Source organism: Paramacrobiotus metropolitanus, unplaced genomic scaffold, assembly GCF_019649055.1.
Source record: "Paramacrobiotus metropolitanus isolate TYO unplaced genomic scaffold, Prichtersi_v1.0 Parri_scaffold0000098, whole genome shotgun sequence".
Classification (NCBI taxonomy): domain Eukaryota; kingdom Metazoa; phylum Tardigrada; class Eutardigrada; order Parachela; family Macrobiotidae; genus Paramacrobiotus; species Paramacrobiotus metropolitanus.
This window is the reverse complement of record NW_026570318.1, coordinates 249,224-268,641: the sequence shown is the minus strand read 5'-3', so window position 1 is coordinate 268,641 and position 19,418 is coordinate 249,224. Positions and strand designations below refer to the sequence as shown.

General features: G+C 42.2%; 3 protein-coding genes across 3 annotated transcripts; 2 read left to right on the top strand and 1 right to left on the bottom strand.

Annotated features, from left to right (window-relative positions):
- Positions 1-12,191: 12,191 nt before the first annotated feature.
- Positions 12,192-16,263, top strand: LOC129596982 (DBH-like monooxygenase protein 1). The gene is made up of 15 exons (XM_055494386.1): positions 12,192-12,351; positions 12,432-12,556; positions 12,637-13,481; positions 13,566-13,706; positions 13,849-14,037; positions 14,128-14,214; positions 14,277-14,468; positions 14,526-14,625; positions 14,748-14,843; positions 14,908-14,987; positions 15,042-15,099; positions 15,158-15,282; positions 15,356-15,394; positions 15,478-15,648; positions 15,718-16,263. The coding sequence occupies exons 3-15, from the start codon at positions 13,230-13,232 to the stop codon at positions 16,171-16,173; spliced, it is 1,986 nt and encodes a 661-aa protein (XP_055350361.1). The 5' UTR covers positions 12,192-12,351; positions 12,432-12,556; positions 12,637-13,229; the 3' UTR covers positions 16,174-16,263.
- A 195-nt stretch (positions 16,264-16,458) lies between these two features.
- Positions 16,459-17,417, top strand: LOC129596981 (uncharacterized). Its single transcript, XM_055494385.1, has 4 exons — positions 16,459-16,710; positions 16,767-16,801; positions 16,987-17,098; positions 17,237-17,417. Exons 1-4 carry the CDS (start codon positions 16,635-16,637, stop codon positions 17,314-17,316), a joined length of 303 nt encoding a protein of 100 aa, XP_055350360.1. The 5' UTR covers positions 16,459-16,634; the 3' UTR covers positions 17,317-17,417.
- A 310-nt stretch (positions 17,418-17,727) lies between these two features.
- Positions 17,728-18,728, bottom strand: LOC129596980 (peptidyl-prolyl cis-trans isomerase Fkbp12-like). The gene is made up of 4 exons (XM_055494384.1): positions 18,497-18,728; positions 18,387-18,434; positions 18,165-18,254; positions 17,728-18,101 (listed from the first exon to the last, which is right to left on the bottom strand). Exons 1-4 carry the CDS (start codon positions 18,582-18,584, stop codon positions 17,950-17,952), a joined length of 378 nt encoding a protein of 125 aa, XP_055350359.1. The 5' UTR covers positions 18,585-18,728; the 3' UTR covers positions 17,728-17,949.
- Between the last annotated feature and the right edge of the window lie 690 nt (positions 18,729-19,418).

Below are 19,418 nucleotides of genomic sequence, written 5' to 3'. Positions count from 1 at the left end.
ATGAAGCGCACTTTAGATAAACTAACGTGCGTTCGTCTCCAGGATCCTGTTTGAACCTTTTTGGGCCAGTTTTAACTCTTGAAATTGTTGGGTCTTATGAAAATAATTTAAATTGCTTCTGGGAGGTGGTTCGAGAGTTCTGAAGTGCAGCACAATACTTCGACGTTTTTCGCATTTCCGACGTTTTCACAACATGTATTCGCTTACCTGACTCTGCTTATGTTTAACAAGAAAAATGACGACGTCATTTTTCTTGTTATACATAAGCAGAGACGTTTGCATAGCTTTCATTTATCGTGCTAGTTGCACAGCTAATGCGCGAAAGCCGCACATTTAATAACATCACCATCTTCGATTGCGTGAAAAGGTGACGTTACGGGCCGCAAAGACAACATCGGCCGTAGCCTGTAGGTAAATCTTTTACACGTGCAAATTTGCCGTGAACAATCGGATGACGTTAAAGGAAGTAACTTCTAAAATTAGTATGGCTTGTTTATGTGGATTGTATCGCTTGTATCTGGTTTGCTGTGAAGTCTTTGTATCGTGCTGACAGTTAAATATCGCAAAACGGATGCATGTGATGCTACAAGGAATGCGAAACAATCATGTTGAAGGAGTTATGATCACAGCCATGTGAAGGTGATCACAGCAGCTGCAGCTGCAGGAAGAAACAGCTGCATTCTCCTTCTCCGGAGTAATGACCTAATTAATGCAATTTTCAGAGAGTGCATGCCTCTTAACTGCATCAACCTAGAGAAAACAAATTCCCACTGTTATACTTATTCGCACGTGGATGCCAATTGTGTAGTAATTACGTCACCCACGGTCGCGAGTTTCGGCTAACTGGACACAGGAACATAAAAGCAAATAATAGATATTCCATGCAAGTCTTTAGTATACTTTAATAAAGACTGTGGCATTGAATTTCCGGACAAAGCAGCACGGCACACTTTGGGCCACATATTGTATTAAATAACATTATACTGCATGCTCCCGTGGGATTTTCTTAAACAGGGCAAGGTCGTCGAACATACTGTACAATATGCGCGTGATTATCCACACAATTTCCATTTTATGTATTCCGGTTTAAAGCGGTTATGCAGGCAGTTAACTCACGTGAGATTATAAAAGAGATGTTTCCAGTAATACGGCAGCGCAACGCAGAACGGCGGAAGGAATGCGAGAGAGACGGATATTAAGCGCCAGCGCATATATTTCCATTCTGCAAAGCGCATATATTTCCACTTCCATATTTCCATTCTACAACACGATTCGTCGGATGCTGAAATGCTTATCGCAGTGCAGAATAACAGAGCAAACGAGTCCACGTTATGGGAGACGCTGCACTGTTCTTCGACCATCGCTTGGACAATCTGGTCCATTTTATTTTGGATCTTCACATCCGTTGCAAACCTTGTTGATGTAGTTAACGTGATTTTCCATCAGAGGCAAAACACACCGGGGATCGTAGTCATCGGCGGTCTGAAAGTGGCTGATTTTATTGTAGCGTTCGTAACTGTCCCTGGTTTGTGGAGCTACACAATCGGCTACAATATTTGGCTTTTCGGTGATGTTACGTGCCTAATATGGCAGTATTTCGACTGGGTCACCACGCCGATAACCGCGTTCTACGTCGCCGTGCTCACTGTCCAGTCGTGCTGTTCGGAAAACTGGCAGATGAATAAATTAGCGGATATTAATCTGACCGTGTTCGGAATAATTTGGGGACATTTAATATTTCTCCCGGCATTCGTAGTGGACCAGGTGGTGCCATGGCTTAATGGACATCTTCACATTCAGTCGTGTACCATCAAAACGAACTACCAAGACGCGTATTGGTCGGTGTATCTGCTGTGTGGTGGGGTCGTGCCGGTTATCAGCATTCTTTTATGTTTACTGTTAAAATTTAGAAAGTTTCACTCCGACCGATTAAAGCGCTACGCAGCGGCCAACGCTTCAAGTGTGACGAATTTGGTCAATTTGGAAATGTCCACTTCCGATGCCGGCGGCAGTGTGACACCCGTTAGCCGTGTTAGCGAGTCATGCGTCATTGGATGTAAGCCATTGCGGATGGATAAAAACGTGGTGATGTGGTTGGGTATCACGTACTGTTGCCTGTGGACGCCGTTTTATGCGTACAAAGCCATGGAAATTTATTACAGTGCGCATGTGTACTGGGTCGATATCAGCAGCTATTGGATCAATTACTTGACGGTTGCCGTATTTCCCTTTCTAATTAAACGCTTGTAAATGCTACTTATTTGTTGGAAATGCGGCATATACTTTTGATTTGCTAGCGCTTTCATTTGCGGAATACACCTTAATCTGTAGGTTTCTTGTGTTTCCGCTAGTATGCGCCATCAATTCATTTTGGTGATGATAAAATGCACATAAACGGGAAACGAGAAGTAGAAGTTAAAATAAAATGGCGAAAACTTTACAGTACGACATGGTGAACATGAAAGCAAACAAAAGACACTGATGCCAGATAACGCTGTCTCTGTCTATGACCTCGTGCAAGACATCCCTGATTGTCGTAGACATTAAGCTGATTAAACAAACAAAAAGACAAACAAACAAAAATTATGTTTTCAGTCAAACCGGCAGCGAGCGATCCGAAGAATGTGTCCCTCTAGGAAATTTAACGAATTGGCTGTCTTAATTCAAAAACGTGAGAGGTGTGTAATTTCAACATGTGATAGTTCATCATTATGGCCGCGCAGATTAATAAAAAATAATTATTAAGTTTGAAAGGTGCAGCGAAATTGTGTCTATTTTAATCATGACATTAGTAAGCCCTACCAAAATATTAAAAGCGAGAGTTTGGTAGTGATATTTTGAAGTACGGACACTATGGACTTTGTCGTTGTGTTTTCATAACGTACGACAAAAAGCTAAAGTTTACGGCTTTTGCGGGTCTCTTGGAATATATCTGCAAGTGGCCACAAAAGGGCTTTTTTCGCGATTACTAGGTGATCTTTTTATTAAAGGCCTTCAAAAGCATGTAAAATCGCCAGTAATTTTGCTTTCCTCGATAAAATAGCTGACTGCTGCAATGCCATCTTACATAATATCTGCAACCATTATTTTGAGTTCACATTTCCAAAAAAATAGGTTCTTTCTGCTAGCTAGAAACTGTGGGGCTGACCTTTCAATGTCCTTCATTAAACAGAAGTATTAATCACTTCCGGAACTCTCCGACTGATCCCAACCCAAACCCAAAGTACTCATTAATTTAATAATTATCCGCAACAATATAATGTTAATAAGCAGCATTTCGCGATCCGAGACGCGAATTCATTAAAATATAAGATTAAGATTCTGCGGAATGTTTATGTTACTAAATATCTTTTGCTTGATAGACTGACACACCTCCATTTATATGTTGATAATTACTGCTTGGCTCTTATGATCTTTCCGTTTAAGCCAGACAAGCTATAAGCTATATAAGCGTACAGTTACGAAGTCAATGCAATAGGCCGTTCTATAATATGTTGCCGCAATCAGCATCATGCAGTCCAACTTCAATAATTCCAGCGTAGTCAGTAACAGCAGCTCATTTTTTCCACCGCGTTCCAACTGGACCGGCATTCTTACCGCCAAGATCGCCATCATTGTTACCGCTTTTTTCTTAACGCATGCGTCCTGAGTATCCACATCCTTCGACCATCGTTGATAAATCCCTTTACTATTTATCTCCTTTTTCTCTTCGTCGCAAACCTCGCTTACATCGCCGCCAACCGCCCATTAGGCGTCGTCAGCGAATTATACGGCGGAGCATGGTTCTGGTCGGCGTCCTTGTGTTTCTTCTACTTGTACTGCCAACGGATTATCAGCATAGTCCACATTATGTGCCACGTCCTCATCTCTATCAACCGTCTGTGGGCGGTGACCCATCCACTGTCCTACCGATCCAAGCACACAAAACGCGCAGCACTTATCATCTTCATAGCGATGATTGGCTACGTGCATATTACGTCCTTACCGCCTTTTATCGTGGAGGCGCTGATGACTCAGCGCGGACCGCCGGTAAGAGGATGCCAGCAAATATCCATGCCGGAGTGGAGCCGCGCGCAGACGATTATCCATCGGATCGTTCCGTTGGGAATTGTTGTGCTGATCTACGTCTATTTGATGACCAAACGCTGGCGGAAACGGGCGCTGCAGCGTGTCGGCGCTGTGGGTTCCGAGGCGACGCCAGGCAGTACAGCGATAACGGCTGCACATGACAAACGGAGCACCGGTGGTGGCGGACGACGAGTAGTGGTTACGAAAGAGACCGTACGGAAAAAAGTGAGATCGGTGAGACCGTTCATGATCTTGACGGTAACGACGGTCAGTGTTGTGGTGTGCTGGGTGCCGGCTGACGTGTTCTGGTGTGCGGTCGTGTTTCGAGGAGTTTGGTTTGCTGGTCCTGTATATAATGCTGTGGAAATGCTGTATTCGGCGCAGATGATCTTCGATCCGTTGATGTGGATTGTTAGTTTACGTAAAACAAAGGCCGCTTAATTATTTTGTGCATCCTGTATTTGCGTTAGTATTCTACAAATGCTCGTTTTATTGCATATCACAGTATATAAATTTAACATAACGTGTGCCGGTGTTCTGTAGCAAAATATGCACCGTAAAGCTTGAACTTCCCATGCCTGAATTTGTTTTCGCTGTACTCTGTATTTGCTGGCCAATATTGACAATGCTGGGCTCCTAAGAATTTACGCTCGTGCCTTTACCGTCATAATGTTGATTCAGCAGCTCTTTATATAAGGTCCACGGTACAGATATTATAGTTCCTTAGAACGGTTCGAAATTTTATCGCGCGCATCCAGCCAGGCCACTGGGGAATGTGAAAGCGCGGGAGCGGCTTGCGGCAATGCGCGAGAAACCGTACGACCGCAAGTGTTACAGCAAAAAAGCAGAATCACAAAAATATATTTCTCAAAATCTCAGCTTGAAACACGTTCACCTGCTAATACACAGTAAGACAAAATCGTCAGAGCAAAAATCCTCACATTTTGTAGCGTTGAAAAATTTGCCAAAAGATAAAAAATTGACGGGGCACATTTTTTAAAAGGCTTGGGGTTTTGACGGTTGTATCCGTCTACTCCACGTTGTAAAATTCATTTTCCCAGTTTACTGCTCTTCTGTAGAAAATAAAGTAAATGAATTGTGTTAGCATCAACAATAACTTACACTAATCATGAAATCGTATGCATAATACTCCTTGGGCTATGCATTGCACACAAAAACGTAAAACTGAAAATGAACAGATCGGTGCTGCTGCAGCATCTTATAGGGTCGGATAAATGCACAGCCGGCCAGTGGGCGTAAGTCGTAACCACATAACTAAGAAGGCGCAACAGGGACGTTAATCCAATGGGCCCGCGCGCAAGCTCTGACTCTGACTCAGACTCTGACCGCTCAAACTCTGACTCTGGCTACTCAAAGTCTGACTCTGACTGTCTAAACTCTGACTCTGACTGAATAACCTAAGAATAACTTAAGAAACCTAACTCTGACTCTGACTGAATAACCTAAGAATAACTTAAGAAACCTAAGAAACCTAAGAATCCTAAGAAACCTAAGAATCCTAAGAAACCTAAGAAACCTAAGAAACCTAAGAAACCTAAGAAATCTAAGAAATCTAAGAAACCTAAGAAACCTAAGAAACCTAAGAAACCTAAGAAACCTAAGAATCCTAAGAAACCTAAGAATCCTAAGAAACCTAAGAATCCTAAGAAACCTAAGAAACCTAAGAAACCTAAGAAACCTAAGAAACCTAAGAAACCTAAGAAACCTAAGAAATCTAAGAAATCTAAGAAACCTAAGAAACCTAAGAAACCTATTAAGAAACCTAAGAAACCTTCAGAGTCAGAGTCAGACTTTGAGCGGTCAGAGTCAGACTTTGAGTAGTCAGAGTCAGAGTTTGAGTGGTCAGAATCAGAGTCAGAGTCAGAGTTGGAGTCTAGGCCAATCCAATGTACATTAACAGAATTTAACATTAACGTTAATCCAATGTACATTAACAGAATCTAGTTATCAGTAAATGCTCACTTGTGTTGCTGGCCGGTACATTCAAGGGATGACCAGCTTGTTTTCAGTATGGCAGTTCATCTGCAATAGAGCTCCAGTTACTTACCTGTTACTTTTGGAAGATTTTTGTGATTTCGCTTATAAATAATATTAGGCAACTCAGTTCTCAATAGAGCTTGCCTGGAAGGGTTTGGAAGGTGACCTTTCAGCACACCCGATTAGACTGCTTGGATTGTTAGCATGCCATATTGCTTAACTGACTGGTAGTACCTTTCTGTCCATGGCTGTAGAACAAACCTACGCCTGTCTCCGTGTCTCGCACAAAGCGCCTCCCGAATGCTCGATAAAATAATTCTTCTTATTTTGGGATAAAATGATGGCGACCTGTGTTTGGGAGATCCTAAAACTTGCTTGGAAACCGTGTAGTGGACCCGCATAGACAAAGTGTTTGGTCATTAATTAGTGCCTTTCGCGTAAAGCCGGAAATGAGCTAGAAAGTTTTTTTTCAGTTTAAAGTTTCAGATATGCAACAAATTCCATTCGTTATGGGACGGCAATAGAATATGGCACATTTTACGAAAATCTAATGTTAGACTGGAGTCACTGGATCGTGTCCCTACTGAAACTAAGCATACTACCGAAAGATCGCTGCGCAGTCTTGCATGCTTCCTACTAATAACTCTTCCCGAGTTGGTGATTTGACTCTCTGCACCGTCGGGCATATTTTCGCTCTCGCCTTCCATCTGTAAAATCACCTCCATGTATCAGACGGTATTCTTTGCTAGCACGCAAAGAATCAAAGAGATTGCAAAAGTAGCTCAAAAGGCCCTGGCGCCATATTCACGTTTTTGCAGTTGTTCTCGGTTTTAGCGATACATATAAACGTTAATTTTTCATCCAAGCGCCTACGCGACTGCCGTCAATCACTTTTGTGATAGAGCTTTTGTGTCGTCTCTGGAGCTGCAAGAGCAGATTCTGAGAAATATTCGTTCTTTTACCACATTTTCGGAATGCCATGCAGTTTAACTACTCAAATAATTTGAGTTCAGCCGTAGGAAATGGTACATGTACCACTGTTTCCGATGTGCCGAACTGGACCCCGATTACGGCTTTTAAAATCGCTGTCTTCGTAGCGGCGGTTGTCCTGAATGGTGCCGCTGTCTTTGTCCATATACTTCGAATCTCGCTAATCAGTCCTTTCACAATTTACTTGCTATTTTTATTCACGGCAAACCTCGCGTTTCTCATCGTCAACCGCCCATTGGGGACCATTAGCGAATTATATGGCGGAACGTGGTTCTGGTCACCGTTCTTTATGTTTCTTCTATCTATATTTTCAGCGCATAGTCAGCATCGTCCATGTCATGTGCCATGTTCTGATCTCGGTGAATCGCTGGTGGGCGGTCACCCGTCCGCGTTTCTATCAAGTCAGACACACGAAGACCGTCGCAGTACTAATTTTTTTTGCGATGATTGGTTACGTGCATATCACAGCGCTGCCACCGTTTATTATGGAGTCAGTAATGTCGCGTGAGGTCAAGCGAAATGGTTGCCAGCAGATTTCTTTGCCCAGTTGGAGCCGCGTCCAGACGATAATTCACCGGATTCTGCCACTAGGAACGGTTATTCTAATTTACACTTATTTAATCATCAAACGGTTTGGCCGAGCGTCGTTACGACGAGTGGGTTCCCACGTAGCTAGCGCAGGAGAGCCAAACGAGCACTGCTGGGAAAACTTTCAAAGAGAAGGATAAGCATGTGAAGCCATTCACCATCCTAACGGTGACCACGATCGGTGTGGTGGCGTGCTGGGTGCCGTCGGATGTATTCTGGTGTGCGGTGGTCTTTCGTGGTTTGTGGTGGCCCAGTGCGGTGTATAATGCAGTGGAGGTTTTGTACTCATTGCAAATTATCTTCGATCCGCTGATATGGTTTGCTAGTCTACGCAGAACGACAACAACGTAAGGCAGGTTCGTTTATGAAATGTCCCATGCCATCCATGACCCCTGATGTCAGTGAATGTGCACACAATGCAATGTTCTCTTATCATTATTACTATTATTTTCGACAGTTTTATTAACCGATGTGAATAGTCGATTGGATAAATGAATAAATATATATGTTTCTTTATATTCCGTTTCCCAGTGCGTTATGGGCACAAAATTCGGTTTTACTGTAAAAAGAATGTTGATATGTATTTCGTAACCGCCAGCAGTGCAATAAAAACAGAGTGTGGAGTACCACAAGATGGTAAAAGTCGATTTTTCTTAGGTAGCTATTAGGCTGGCAATTATAACGATAGCGTACCGCCACTTCCCTTTACCATCTTGAAATGGTGGTTTGAAAATAATGCGATTGTCAGCGCTGTACACGGATTGATATATGTACCGGCACACTTTTCCTCTCGATAGGATAACCTTAATAATTTCGCAGAACGTTGGTAATGCTGAATGCTTATTGTATAATGAAACGAGCAAAGAAACGGTGAAGGCGGCCAAACCTAAAATAGTTTTATTTTTTTAACCGTTTAGCAGCTGGACATACTGTACTTACAATTTACAAATATGAGTGCCTTAATTTATTATAAATGTTCTTATGCCTAAAAATAAGCCTGCATGGAACAGTTGTCCTCAGGGCACACCCAGCCCGTCCTTATACAAACACTTTGTAAATAGTCTACACTGCTTGATTAAAGTGTGCGGTAATCCTTCAGTTTTCCGCCTGTTGGAGCTGCTTGCTCAGTGCTCACCTTTTGTGAGGTTTCTAGCCGCAGGTTTCTGTTTTTCTACCAAGTTTTCCCGGTAATCAATAGAAGTATAGCACACGTGGACAAAGATTATTATGCATCGCTGCCTCACGAAAAACCCAGATTTGTTATTAGACTGGGCTGTGATTATTTGCCACAACTACGCCCTTCGACGGCGGATATCATACAAAAAGAACTCCAGGAAGTCGGCGTCGTACAAAGGGGAATTTTCCTACCGCGCGCCAACAGCGCAACTTTGGAAATAGAACTATTATGTTCGCGTGAATATGGTTAACACATTTTACTTTTGTTCACCTGCTTAACACAACCGACATATCTCGATACGTTCCCACAAAAGCCAACACAGCAAGAGAATCAGCAACGAGCGGTTTTTCACCTAATTAGATTTACTTCACGCGGTGTCTTTTTTGCGTTTATTCGGAAGTCAGGTTTACAGTATCAATTTAGACCGAAATCAATAGCCGATCGCACATGACTGCTGCATTTCATCGACAAACGTGCAAACGTCCACCGTTATCCAGCCGTGATTTCCCCATGGAGAATAATTAGAATTCGGCGCTACCCTTTCCACATACTAGAAAATTACTTCGGCGCTTCTCTTACTGCACAAAATAATCATCTTCAGTAACCGATATATGCAGTTGATTTCCGGTCTCAATCACGTTGCGCTACATCATCTCAGTTACAGCCCAAGATTGCGTGCCAGCTTCTGCGCTCGCTTTGATTTCTTGAACGCGTTAAATATTTATATCCAGCACACGGTACATTTAGTCTATAACAAAGTAAACAAACCACATTTTCCTTCATGAATCTGACTAATGTATCTAGCATTTCGGCAAATGCCACGGTCTGCTTATCATGGTCCATTTCCAGAGACTACCGAATATTAACGGTATATTACTTAACTCTAAATATTCTCACCATCGTCGTGAACTGCATTAACCTCTGCGTATTTTCTCGCTGGAAAAAGAAAGAACCCTTTCTTCTCTTCCACATTTCTTTGTCAGCGGCGGAATTATTATGCAGCACCGGGAGTTTTATTGGCACCATGAACCGAGTGATCGATTATACACTACGCTATTCTTATATCACAAAAGTGGCCGTTGGATTCCGTACGACGTTTCTTCCTTTAATTAACATGTTGGTGATGCTCATAAGCATTGATCGATGGATCTCCGTGCAGTTTCCATTATTCTACCGGCAAAAGGTCACTAAACGCTCCGTCGTTATTGTCATTATGTTAATGTGGTTTACCGTATGTGGATTCTATTTGGTTTTTTTCGCATTTCTGGGGAATACCGTGCTAGTGGTCAGCTGCCGAGAAGTTGGTCAGTTGGTGCTGCGAGACTACGCGTGGATCGTATTTTACAACGTCCAGTTCTTTGCCACTCTGGGTCTAATCGCGTTGCCGCAGTGTCACACGTGTATTATTGCGCTGCAGGTCAAAATTCGTGCGAATAACCGGCGCACGAATCCCGGACAAACCGATTATTATCTTGTGAGAAGCGTGATGCGCAGCGCAATGGCCGGCTCCGCGGTGGTCACCACCAATGTCCTGTGTCAGTCGGCCTCCAGACTGATTTATTTCTTCGGAATGCGGAACGGGTTTCTGGGGGTGACGATGGCCATTGCGTATACGTCATTTGACTGTATGAAGGATTTGATGCCATTCGTATACTACGTCACGTTCTTTCCCATGTTTCGAAAAATTCTCAGGAGATTATGTCGTGGAAAAGAGATCCCGCGAAATAAAGTGTCGTCGGGCCGTCTCTCAAAATATCCGTCATGGGGGCTGGGCGAGACCGCCTCCAACGATACCCGAATGCGAATAATGCGGCTGGTTCAGTGATACAGGAAATTTCTTTTTATACATTTCATTGCGTAGATCGGTAAAAATGAATTTTCCATGCTTCGTTTTTTGGGTCAAAGTTTTTTTAAAGTTATTTGGAATGTGAAACATTTATATATTTCCTGGGGTGGCTGAGGTGGCTAATTTTTTTGCTTGAATTTAATTAATGCTCAGCGATGCTTCAAAAAAATTAGAAGGCTATTCCGAAAATTGTTCGTAAAGTTTGTAAATAAATTCCGCGGTTTTCTTTCTGGAGACAGTGAATTTTAATAAACTGTGTCCGAGTATTTTGAACGATAGTTGCAGCAAATGTTTGGAATGGATTTATAAGAGAAAATGGACAAAACTGCCAAGATTTATATTGAAATAACAAACCTTATAGAAAAAACTGACTTATCATCACTGTTAATTGTTGCTTGCCAGTTACAGAGGTAAATCGACATAAAGTGAAGCTGAAGCTGCAGAACAATACTGCTAGTGTATCTGTAAAGAATCACCGATAAAACGTACGGTGAAGTGCACTGGTGTGGAAAGTGCGCCGGTATCTGCTTCCCGTAGTGAATAGGATATGTGTAGCAGCGTAAAGGTATGCACATGCTAACAGTATTCACGAACGCACATTACCGTATTAATAATAAATAATTACGATTGTATCATATCGCATTAGATAGAGTATATACAGCTGATTGCACGTGAGGCGCAGTTATTTAGCGTAATATGCTATTATTCCTTCTGCAGAAATTACCGGTCTTGTACTGTCGCGGTGTTTTATTCCATAAAATTAATCGATTTCCTAATAATAATATGTACCAATTTGCATTTACCAGTTTACCGTAGAAGCCGGAGTTACAGATACAAGTATATTTCAAGAAATAAGGTCATCCAGTAATTTTATCGCGGTGTATTTATGATCAGCTTCTAATTATCACTATATTATGACTGAACAGAAAAGCGGATTTCCTTCTGTTGCACAGTCATGTATATCTGTATTCAGTTGTCATTTATTAATTTGGTGTTCAATGTCGGCAAAAGGAATACAAATACGTACACTGTAATAGTGAATTTACAATGTTTCTTACAATCGGCGAACAAGTTTCCCACCCCGCCACCTCTCATGTTTATAAATTGCAATACATACCAGAAAACTGTAATATATTCGGGAAGTTTAGCAACTTTAGCTTATCAAGCTCAATAATTAGTACAAATACACATGTAGACGTTTTGTGAGTGTTTGATGATAACCGGTTCCAATTATTGCACCAGTGGTGCATGCTTTATCAAGGCACGCTTAACAGCAACAATGTCTTCCAGATTATCGCTTGAAATTAATTTATTTCGGCCCATTGTTTACTGCCGTAAACGGTGCGTCAGGCGAATTTAAAATCTTTACTTATCGACCTTGTTATTAAAACATGCTAAAGACTTGCCGGCCCGGAAACAGATAGCACCGGTTCCTATCAGCGCCGCATAACAATAATTTATGTAGGAAATTTCTGACGGCTTACTACACTGTTGACAGTGACGCGCGATAACACCAACCCAAAACGAAGCACAAACATCCGCAACTAACGCCATATAAAAAGCGCGGAACCCAGAAACCCAATGTATATATTTGTAATTTAAATTTCATAGAACTGCTCGCTTCCTTGACTTCTAACCCGTTTTCGCTTCACGGTTTTAGTTGTTTTGTTTCTAGAAGTTATATGTAAGTACATCTTTCGTCAGCATATAAAATCTGAGTTAATTTTAATTTTCAACCTTTTTAACAGTGGTCTGCTTTTTTAGTCGTAATCTCCAGAATGAACGCCCGCGTTGTTGTTGCCCTTTACTAGTGTTGGCCGTTTCCTGCGTTGTTTCCGTGCCGGTGGCGCCAGATGTGAAGCCGCAGTTCGATGCTAACGGTCGATTTGGTAAGGTTTCAAAACAGTATTTGAAACTTCCTTATTAGCGAAACAAACGCTAGATATATTGTACAGAATTGCTTCTGTAGACTGGGCCTGTACGTTTGCTTGTGGAGCGTGGTGGGCTTGTTTCGGTGGAAACTTGGGAAATGCCGGTAACTGCGGACCGCAGCCGGCTGGATGCCAATGCAACGGATTTGGCTAATGTTTTCACGGCTTTTCCCAACTGAAACTAATAAATTTTGTAAGAACCTTCAGTATTTTCGATGAAATTCATCGCTGGAATTTTGATTGTATAGCGCAGCAGCGTTGTAGCTGTTGTCGTGCACTGCGCCGACTATGAGGTGTTTGACAAACCGACGTGTAAATATCGTCAGTACGGCAGTGTTTGGTTAAACAACAAACGCAATAAAAAATGCTTAATGCTTGTAGTTAGATTTGCATTGAATACCGTTGCGGCATGTATCATCATGCTTTTGTAATGGCATAATCAGATGTAAACGGATCTGGAAAATGTCACCATCAGCATATACTCACCATTTATTGTATTCCATCGTTAGCGTTGTCATCCGGCGAGCAACACCACGCCGGATGCAATGTACCGCATCTTCGACTGTCAAAAAATCCATCAGATTTTGTGCCACAAAAAAGACGCTGTTGTTGCCGCAAAAATTGTATAAGAATGCTTATAAAATTAGTCAGTTTATTCATTTTTTTGGATTATTGGATTTTACGGATTACTGCTTTCACTTTGGCAAATTTTGATACGGGAGTGCAGATTCAACTGCTACATAATACATCGCATATCGAGCTGATTGTATCGTATAACACGACACCACCTGACTGGTTTGCTTTGGGAATCAGTCATCCACATGAAGATCTTCCCATTGATTTTGTTGCCTGCTCAACTTCAGTTACCAACGTTTCAGCAAAGGTTAATTTTCGAAAAAATTTAAAAAACGATCGCCAAAGTAGGCATTTTTCTGTATTATTAAATTTTATTATGTATTATTTATAGGATTATTGGATTGGATCAGACGGTATCGTTCGGTTAGATAAACATCAAGACTGGAATGCCACAGTCAGCAACACCAGCCTTTTCACCGTCCGGCTGACGAGAGAACTGGAAACATGCGACAGTCAAGATTTATCCATAACGGTGAACTTTTCCCTGCTTGTATTAGTTTAACTACTAACTGTACTGTAGTATCAATTTAAATTAATGATCTAGTCTTATAAGCATTACTATAATTATTATTTGCAAAACGATTTAACAGATGCATTTGTTCTTTGCTGTTTAGGGCGACACTGCGTATTTGCACTACATGTCCAACGCTACGACGCTCAGTATCGTTGACGGCAATACCTTTAGCTGGGCATCGGCAAAACGCATAGCCGTAAATCTCTTGGCAGAACCGTACAATGAAAATTTAACGGACAGCGTCCGCATTGATCCAAATAGCGGAGGCCTGGATTTAACTGCCGATCAGGTAGCTTTTTAAGCATCAGGTGGCTGTTGGTTGATGAGGTAGATTTTGTTATTTAAGAGTTGGTCGATTTTCACAAAGTTTCCATTCAAGGTAGCCATTCCGGCAAATATCGGCCAAAAATCACACTGTGCCCTAATTAAACTTCCATCCCTGGCGGTGAAATATCATGCCACGGCTGTGAGAAAACATTTAACCTGAATTTAAAAATATTGAATATACATACATTATTATTTCGGTAGATTGTCCCGATTTTGACACAAGGAAATGAGAATATTCTTCAGCGATCCGTTGCTTATATCTGCAGTCCACTTGTCAACGATACGTTTCCCACAAAGGATTTTGATTGCTCAGTGGCGGAAAATGAAAAGTATCGAGTGATGCTTCGCGACCAGTGTACGATGGTTCTGGCGGTCGCAGGGCGTGGCAGGGATGTAAGAATCATTTAGCGTAAACAATAGTACATAACACATAGTTTGAACGTACTGCAGATCTTTTATCTTCCGGAAGAAGCGGGAATTCCCATCAATCCAGAGATGAATAACCGCTATATTCTTCTGCAGAACGATTATCAAAACGATCTACCCATCGGTAAAGCATCATTCAACCAACGGCTTGTGCCGGCTTGGACTTTTTTACACCGGTTTTCTCAGTGCCGGTGCTGTTTACTGCGATTGAATTGTTTATCAGCGTCAAATTTCTTCTTGTTACAGATTATTTGGATAGCTCAGGAATATCGCTCGTGATTTCATCAGATATCCGACAATTCGATGCCGGTTTTCTCACCTTGCAATACACCGACCGCCCAGGTATTTGTTTCCGGTTATGGTTATAATCGACCTTGTTTCCCTAACAGTAACATAATTTTTACAGATATGGATTCGTTTACCGCTCCGGCAAATGTAACGGATCTCGTGGCAGTGACCCGATGTCCTGCATCTTGTACTCAATCCGTAAGTAATCCATCGAAAAAGTTCGTTCTCGTGCTACCAACATAATACGTGTAGGGACTGGCGCGACGTTCAATCCACATTGCCGACGTCGTCCTCGATGCGGAAGTATCAGGTACAGTTTTCATAATCGGTTTCCTGGCGGCCCGGAGCTTCGAAGACCATTAAATTAGGTAGGCGGATGCTGCTGCGGCATATCCGCAACGGAACCGAACTGAACCCAGTCGCCAAAGACAATCACTACGACTACACGTATCAAGAAGGACGGCGACCGCCCCGTACAACAATTCTCCATCGGGTATATTGCCGCTTCGGAAGTTTTCCGCCCGGATAAAACTGAAATCATGGCGTTCAAATTTGTATGGTTGCAGGGCGACGAGTTGTTTCTCGAGTGTGAATATGCTAAACAGGTACTGCACAAATATGATTCACATTCTGCAATTCGAGTATGAGCATGATAAATTTGCGTTATTTTGCACATGTCTTTCTTCAGCTTTCGGATACCAGTGAAAGATGTCGAGCGTTCCTTATGATATTCCCAATTCTGCCGACATGGGCGTACGTCAATGATGTCGGACTGACCACGTGCAACACCTCGCCGAGTGTGACCAAAGAAAACGGCACGCAGATTGTTTCGCGCTGTATACGACAATCAGTAACATCGGTAATGTGAGACTTCGCAGTCGTTACATTAAAAGGATCACTCCATTAAAATGCAACGGTATCTTTTTAGGGACCGTTGATCACTAACGTTTGGAATTCTCCCAACGATCTCCCTGCTGACCATACACCACTGATCAGTTCATGCCGAAATAACTCCTCCTCTAACTATACCACTACGCCACGAAATAAGACGAATGAGAATCTTGTGGAAATGAAAACAAAGGTCACCACTTCCACAGCGCGTTCGACAGCGCCAGCAACGAAAGCAATGATGTCGTCCACTACTTTGGCGACCACCGTGAGGAACGCTGTGACGAGTACACGGCGAGCTGTGTTTAATGTAACCGATCCAAGGTCATCCATAGCATGGAGTTCTACGACTCTTTCTTCTCTTTCTTCCCTGCCAACGAGCGGCGCGGCCGCCGCCAATATCAGTGTTCTCCATGTTCTAAACGAAATTCAATTTAAATGGAATTCTTTGGTAGCCAGTTTGGCTAGATTTTTGCAACTAGAACAAGTTTACTGAATAAAATATTGCGCATTATTACTACCATGCCAACCCTGCATTTCTTTTGCATCGCGTGGTGCCAAGTTTTACAATATTAAAATATATCTATGGCTGCTAAACTACCTGTTGTCCATATTAGTAGAAACGCACGATAACTGTGTGGCTTACCTTCGCCAAGTAGCAACATGCTATACAATACAAAGAAATAGAAAAAAAAACACAAAACAGCCGCGAGCGTAATAAAAAAGCCGCTTGAAAACATTCGCACATGTATCGGTGATCTATTATTCTAGTCTGGGAAAGCATATGCGCTCGAGTGTGTGCTAGTTTTACGCTGACTTCGACCACTTGAACAGCTAGCTATTTCTGATAGACACCCTATGTTATTTATAATCGTTGATTAATCTGTAAATTAATCAGATTTTCAATCGCTCGCCCTTCACTCTGTGTTTAAGGGCTTTGAAAAGCACAGCCAAAGAATGAGTTTAACACGTGCATTGTGTTTCACTGGATTCAGTGCTATTCTTTTAATGAGTTTCCAGTTCTACAATATTGGTACGTCTACAATAGATAGTCCTTCTCAACAATCGGAATAATTTCTTCCTTTGCAGATGCGTGTTCCTTTCTTCTGCCCAATGTCTGTGAAGTACGCACATGCATGTTCATTAAGAACACGGAATTCTAAAACTTCGTTTCAGTTGCAGCTACTTGGCTCCACCAACCGGCAGTAATAGGATTATACACATAGCATACGATTTTAAGCTGATTTTTTGGGAATGGCTCAGACCTATAGGATTTTTGTTATACTCGTATTTATTTATTTGTTCGCAGAATGTGACATGTGCGAATGGAAAGAACTGCAGCCAGTATATGAGCTACTGGTGCAGTAACAGGACCGGTGGAATCTGCTATCCCATCGCCGTCTGCGATTTAGCCAACGCTGGTTAGACGATCTATCAAAGTTATCCTTTTGCTGAAGGCTTGCGTACTTTCGTAAATGCTTTTGGCATTACATATGTGCCGCTAACGTAACTTCGAAATCTCTAAATAGCATCTGCTTAACAAACCGGTTGTTTTACAGATCCCTGCATGGCAAGTATCGTGGACGGTTATGCACAGCCTGTTATTGCCGAAATAAATATCCTGAAATGCTATTGTTAATTTTGAATTGCGGTTGTAGTTCACAAAATGCACAGCGACTACCGATTGTATACGCGTTAAAGATCGCTGCGATTATGGAATTTGCACGCTAAAATCCCAGTGTGCCTGTAAGTCAACTGAATAACGAGGATGAAGTTATATTAATGCACTTACCTATATTTGCTCGTTGTAGCGCGCAACCGCCCAGGAACCTGCCCCAGTCCGTCCACAGCACAAATGCACTTTACCAGCTGCTCTAACTTTTGTCAAGATGATGCCATGTGTGAGGAAGGGACCAAATGCTGTCCCGTGCAAAGCCCAGTATCCAGCGACACCCAGAAAATTTGTGTGCAATCCGTGTAATTTCTTCCTTGACCGAATTGTTCGTTCGCGGTGTCTTTATGCCATCAGAAATTACCTTTTTCTTGTGGATGAGAGATATTTCCCTTATTTTTATGTTACCTGCTTATTTTTCGGTAAGATAATTTCCGTAGAAAATAACAAACAAAAGCCAGTAGCAAACATCAGTTTTAAAGCAAAACAAAAACAACAACGCGTTTAACCCAAGAGAATAAAAACCATCCAGGCCAAAATTATAACAAAAATATTTCGCAAAGTGCGCGAAACATAACAAGAAACATGCCATAAAAATTTCTACTGAATACCGAGCAGTTCCACATCAAAAATCAAAGTGGAATCCGGTGGGATCACGCCCGGAATGCCGGCTTGTCCGTAGCCATAATCCGATGAAATGGTCAGCTTAGCGCGCTGCCCTAAACTCATCTGGGCAACACCCTCGTCCCAACCTGCAGACACGAGCCGGTTCAAAATACTAAAATAAATTCCGTAGAAATATAATCCTAACTGACCCTTAATGACTTCGCCTTGTCCGATGTGAAAACTGAATGGCTGATTTCGATCGCGCGAGGAGTCAAATTTGGTCCCGTCCGTTAACGTCCCTAAATATAATTAATTTTGCTCTAGTACTGTACTCGTAGCAAAAATGCAGTAAACGTTAGCAACTACAATCAGCTTGAAATTCTTATAATGAATTATTTATTTCTACATATGCATAAGTTAGGGGAACGTACCGGTATAATGGACAGTCACCGTTTGTCCCGTCTGGGGAAAATTTGTTCCTACAACACAGAATCGGATATAGTAAATAATCATTGTGGAGAACAAAACAGAGAATTCTTACCGTCCCCGTTCGTTATTGTGTCCACCTGAACTCCAGCCAAAACACAGGACAATAAAGAAAAGGCCACAAACACTGTCACGTTGTTCATTTTCGTAAGAAAATGTTTACAAATCTCTGGTAAAATCTTGTAAGTGTTCAAGACTGGCTGATCTACGGTAATGCGGACGAAAGAATACGGCTTAAATACGTGGAGAAAATTATTGTTCAGTCGGAGAAGTTACACAGCAGAATTAAGAAAGCGAAAGGGTGTATTGCGCTCATAAATCAGATCTTTATCGCGCATTGCACTTTGTACAGTTAGTGTTGTTCTGCTGTAGATTGTCTTGGCATTGACCGGCTGATGAGACATCGGCTTAGCGCTGCGGGATCATAATACTGCATTGCATGAAACGTGTACCATACAGCTACATGAGTGCATAAACTGTACACGTCGTGTTAATTTCTACTTGCCAGGTAAAAATCATTATACGATACAGACACCATACCACGTTGCAGCGAACGCTTTCAGTCAGCATTGTGCATGTGGCAAAACCAATACAATAGTAACTGGATTGCGGCGGCTCTCAAATCGCTACAAATCAGGGATAGTTTGCATTGCAGAGGCAATAAAAATGGCAAGCGGTCTGAGTCAGACCCCGTCTGGCCTGCAGACCGTCCTCTGCAACGCTCTGCAGCCCGGTCCAAATCGCCTTTTTGAACATGTAGGTCCTGGTCGTCTGCTGCGCTCCCTGCTCCCTATCAAAAGACACAGGAGAGAGCAAAATCGCTCGGACTGGTCAAAACGAATATGGGCTGAGTGTAGAGCGTAAGTGTATCTGAATGCGAGTGGAAGAGTAGTCCACATGTACTCCGTTTCCCTATTGTTATTGTATGCGATGGCGCACGTTTTGTTTCGCAAGTCTTTTTCAAGCAGCAGACCAAC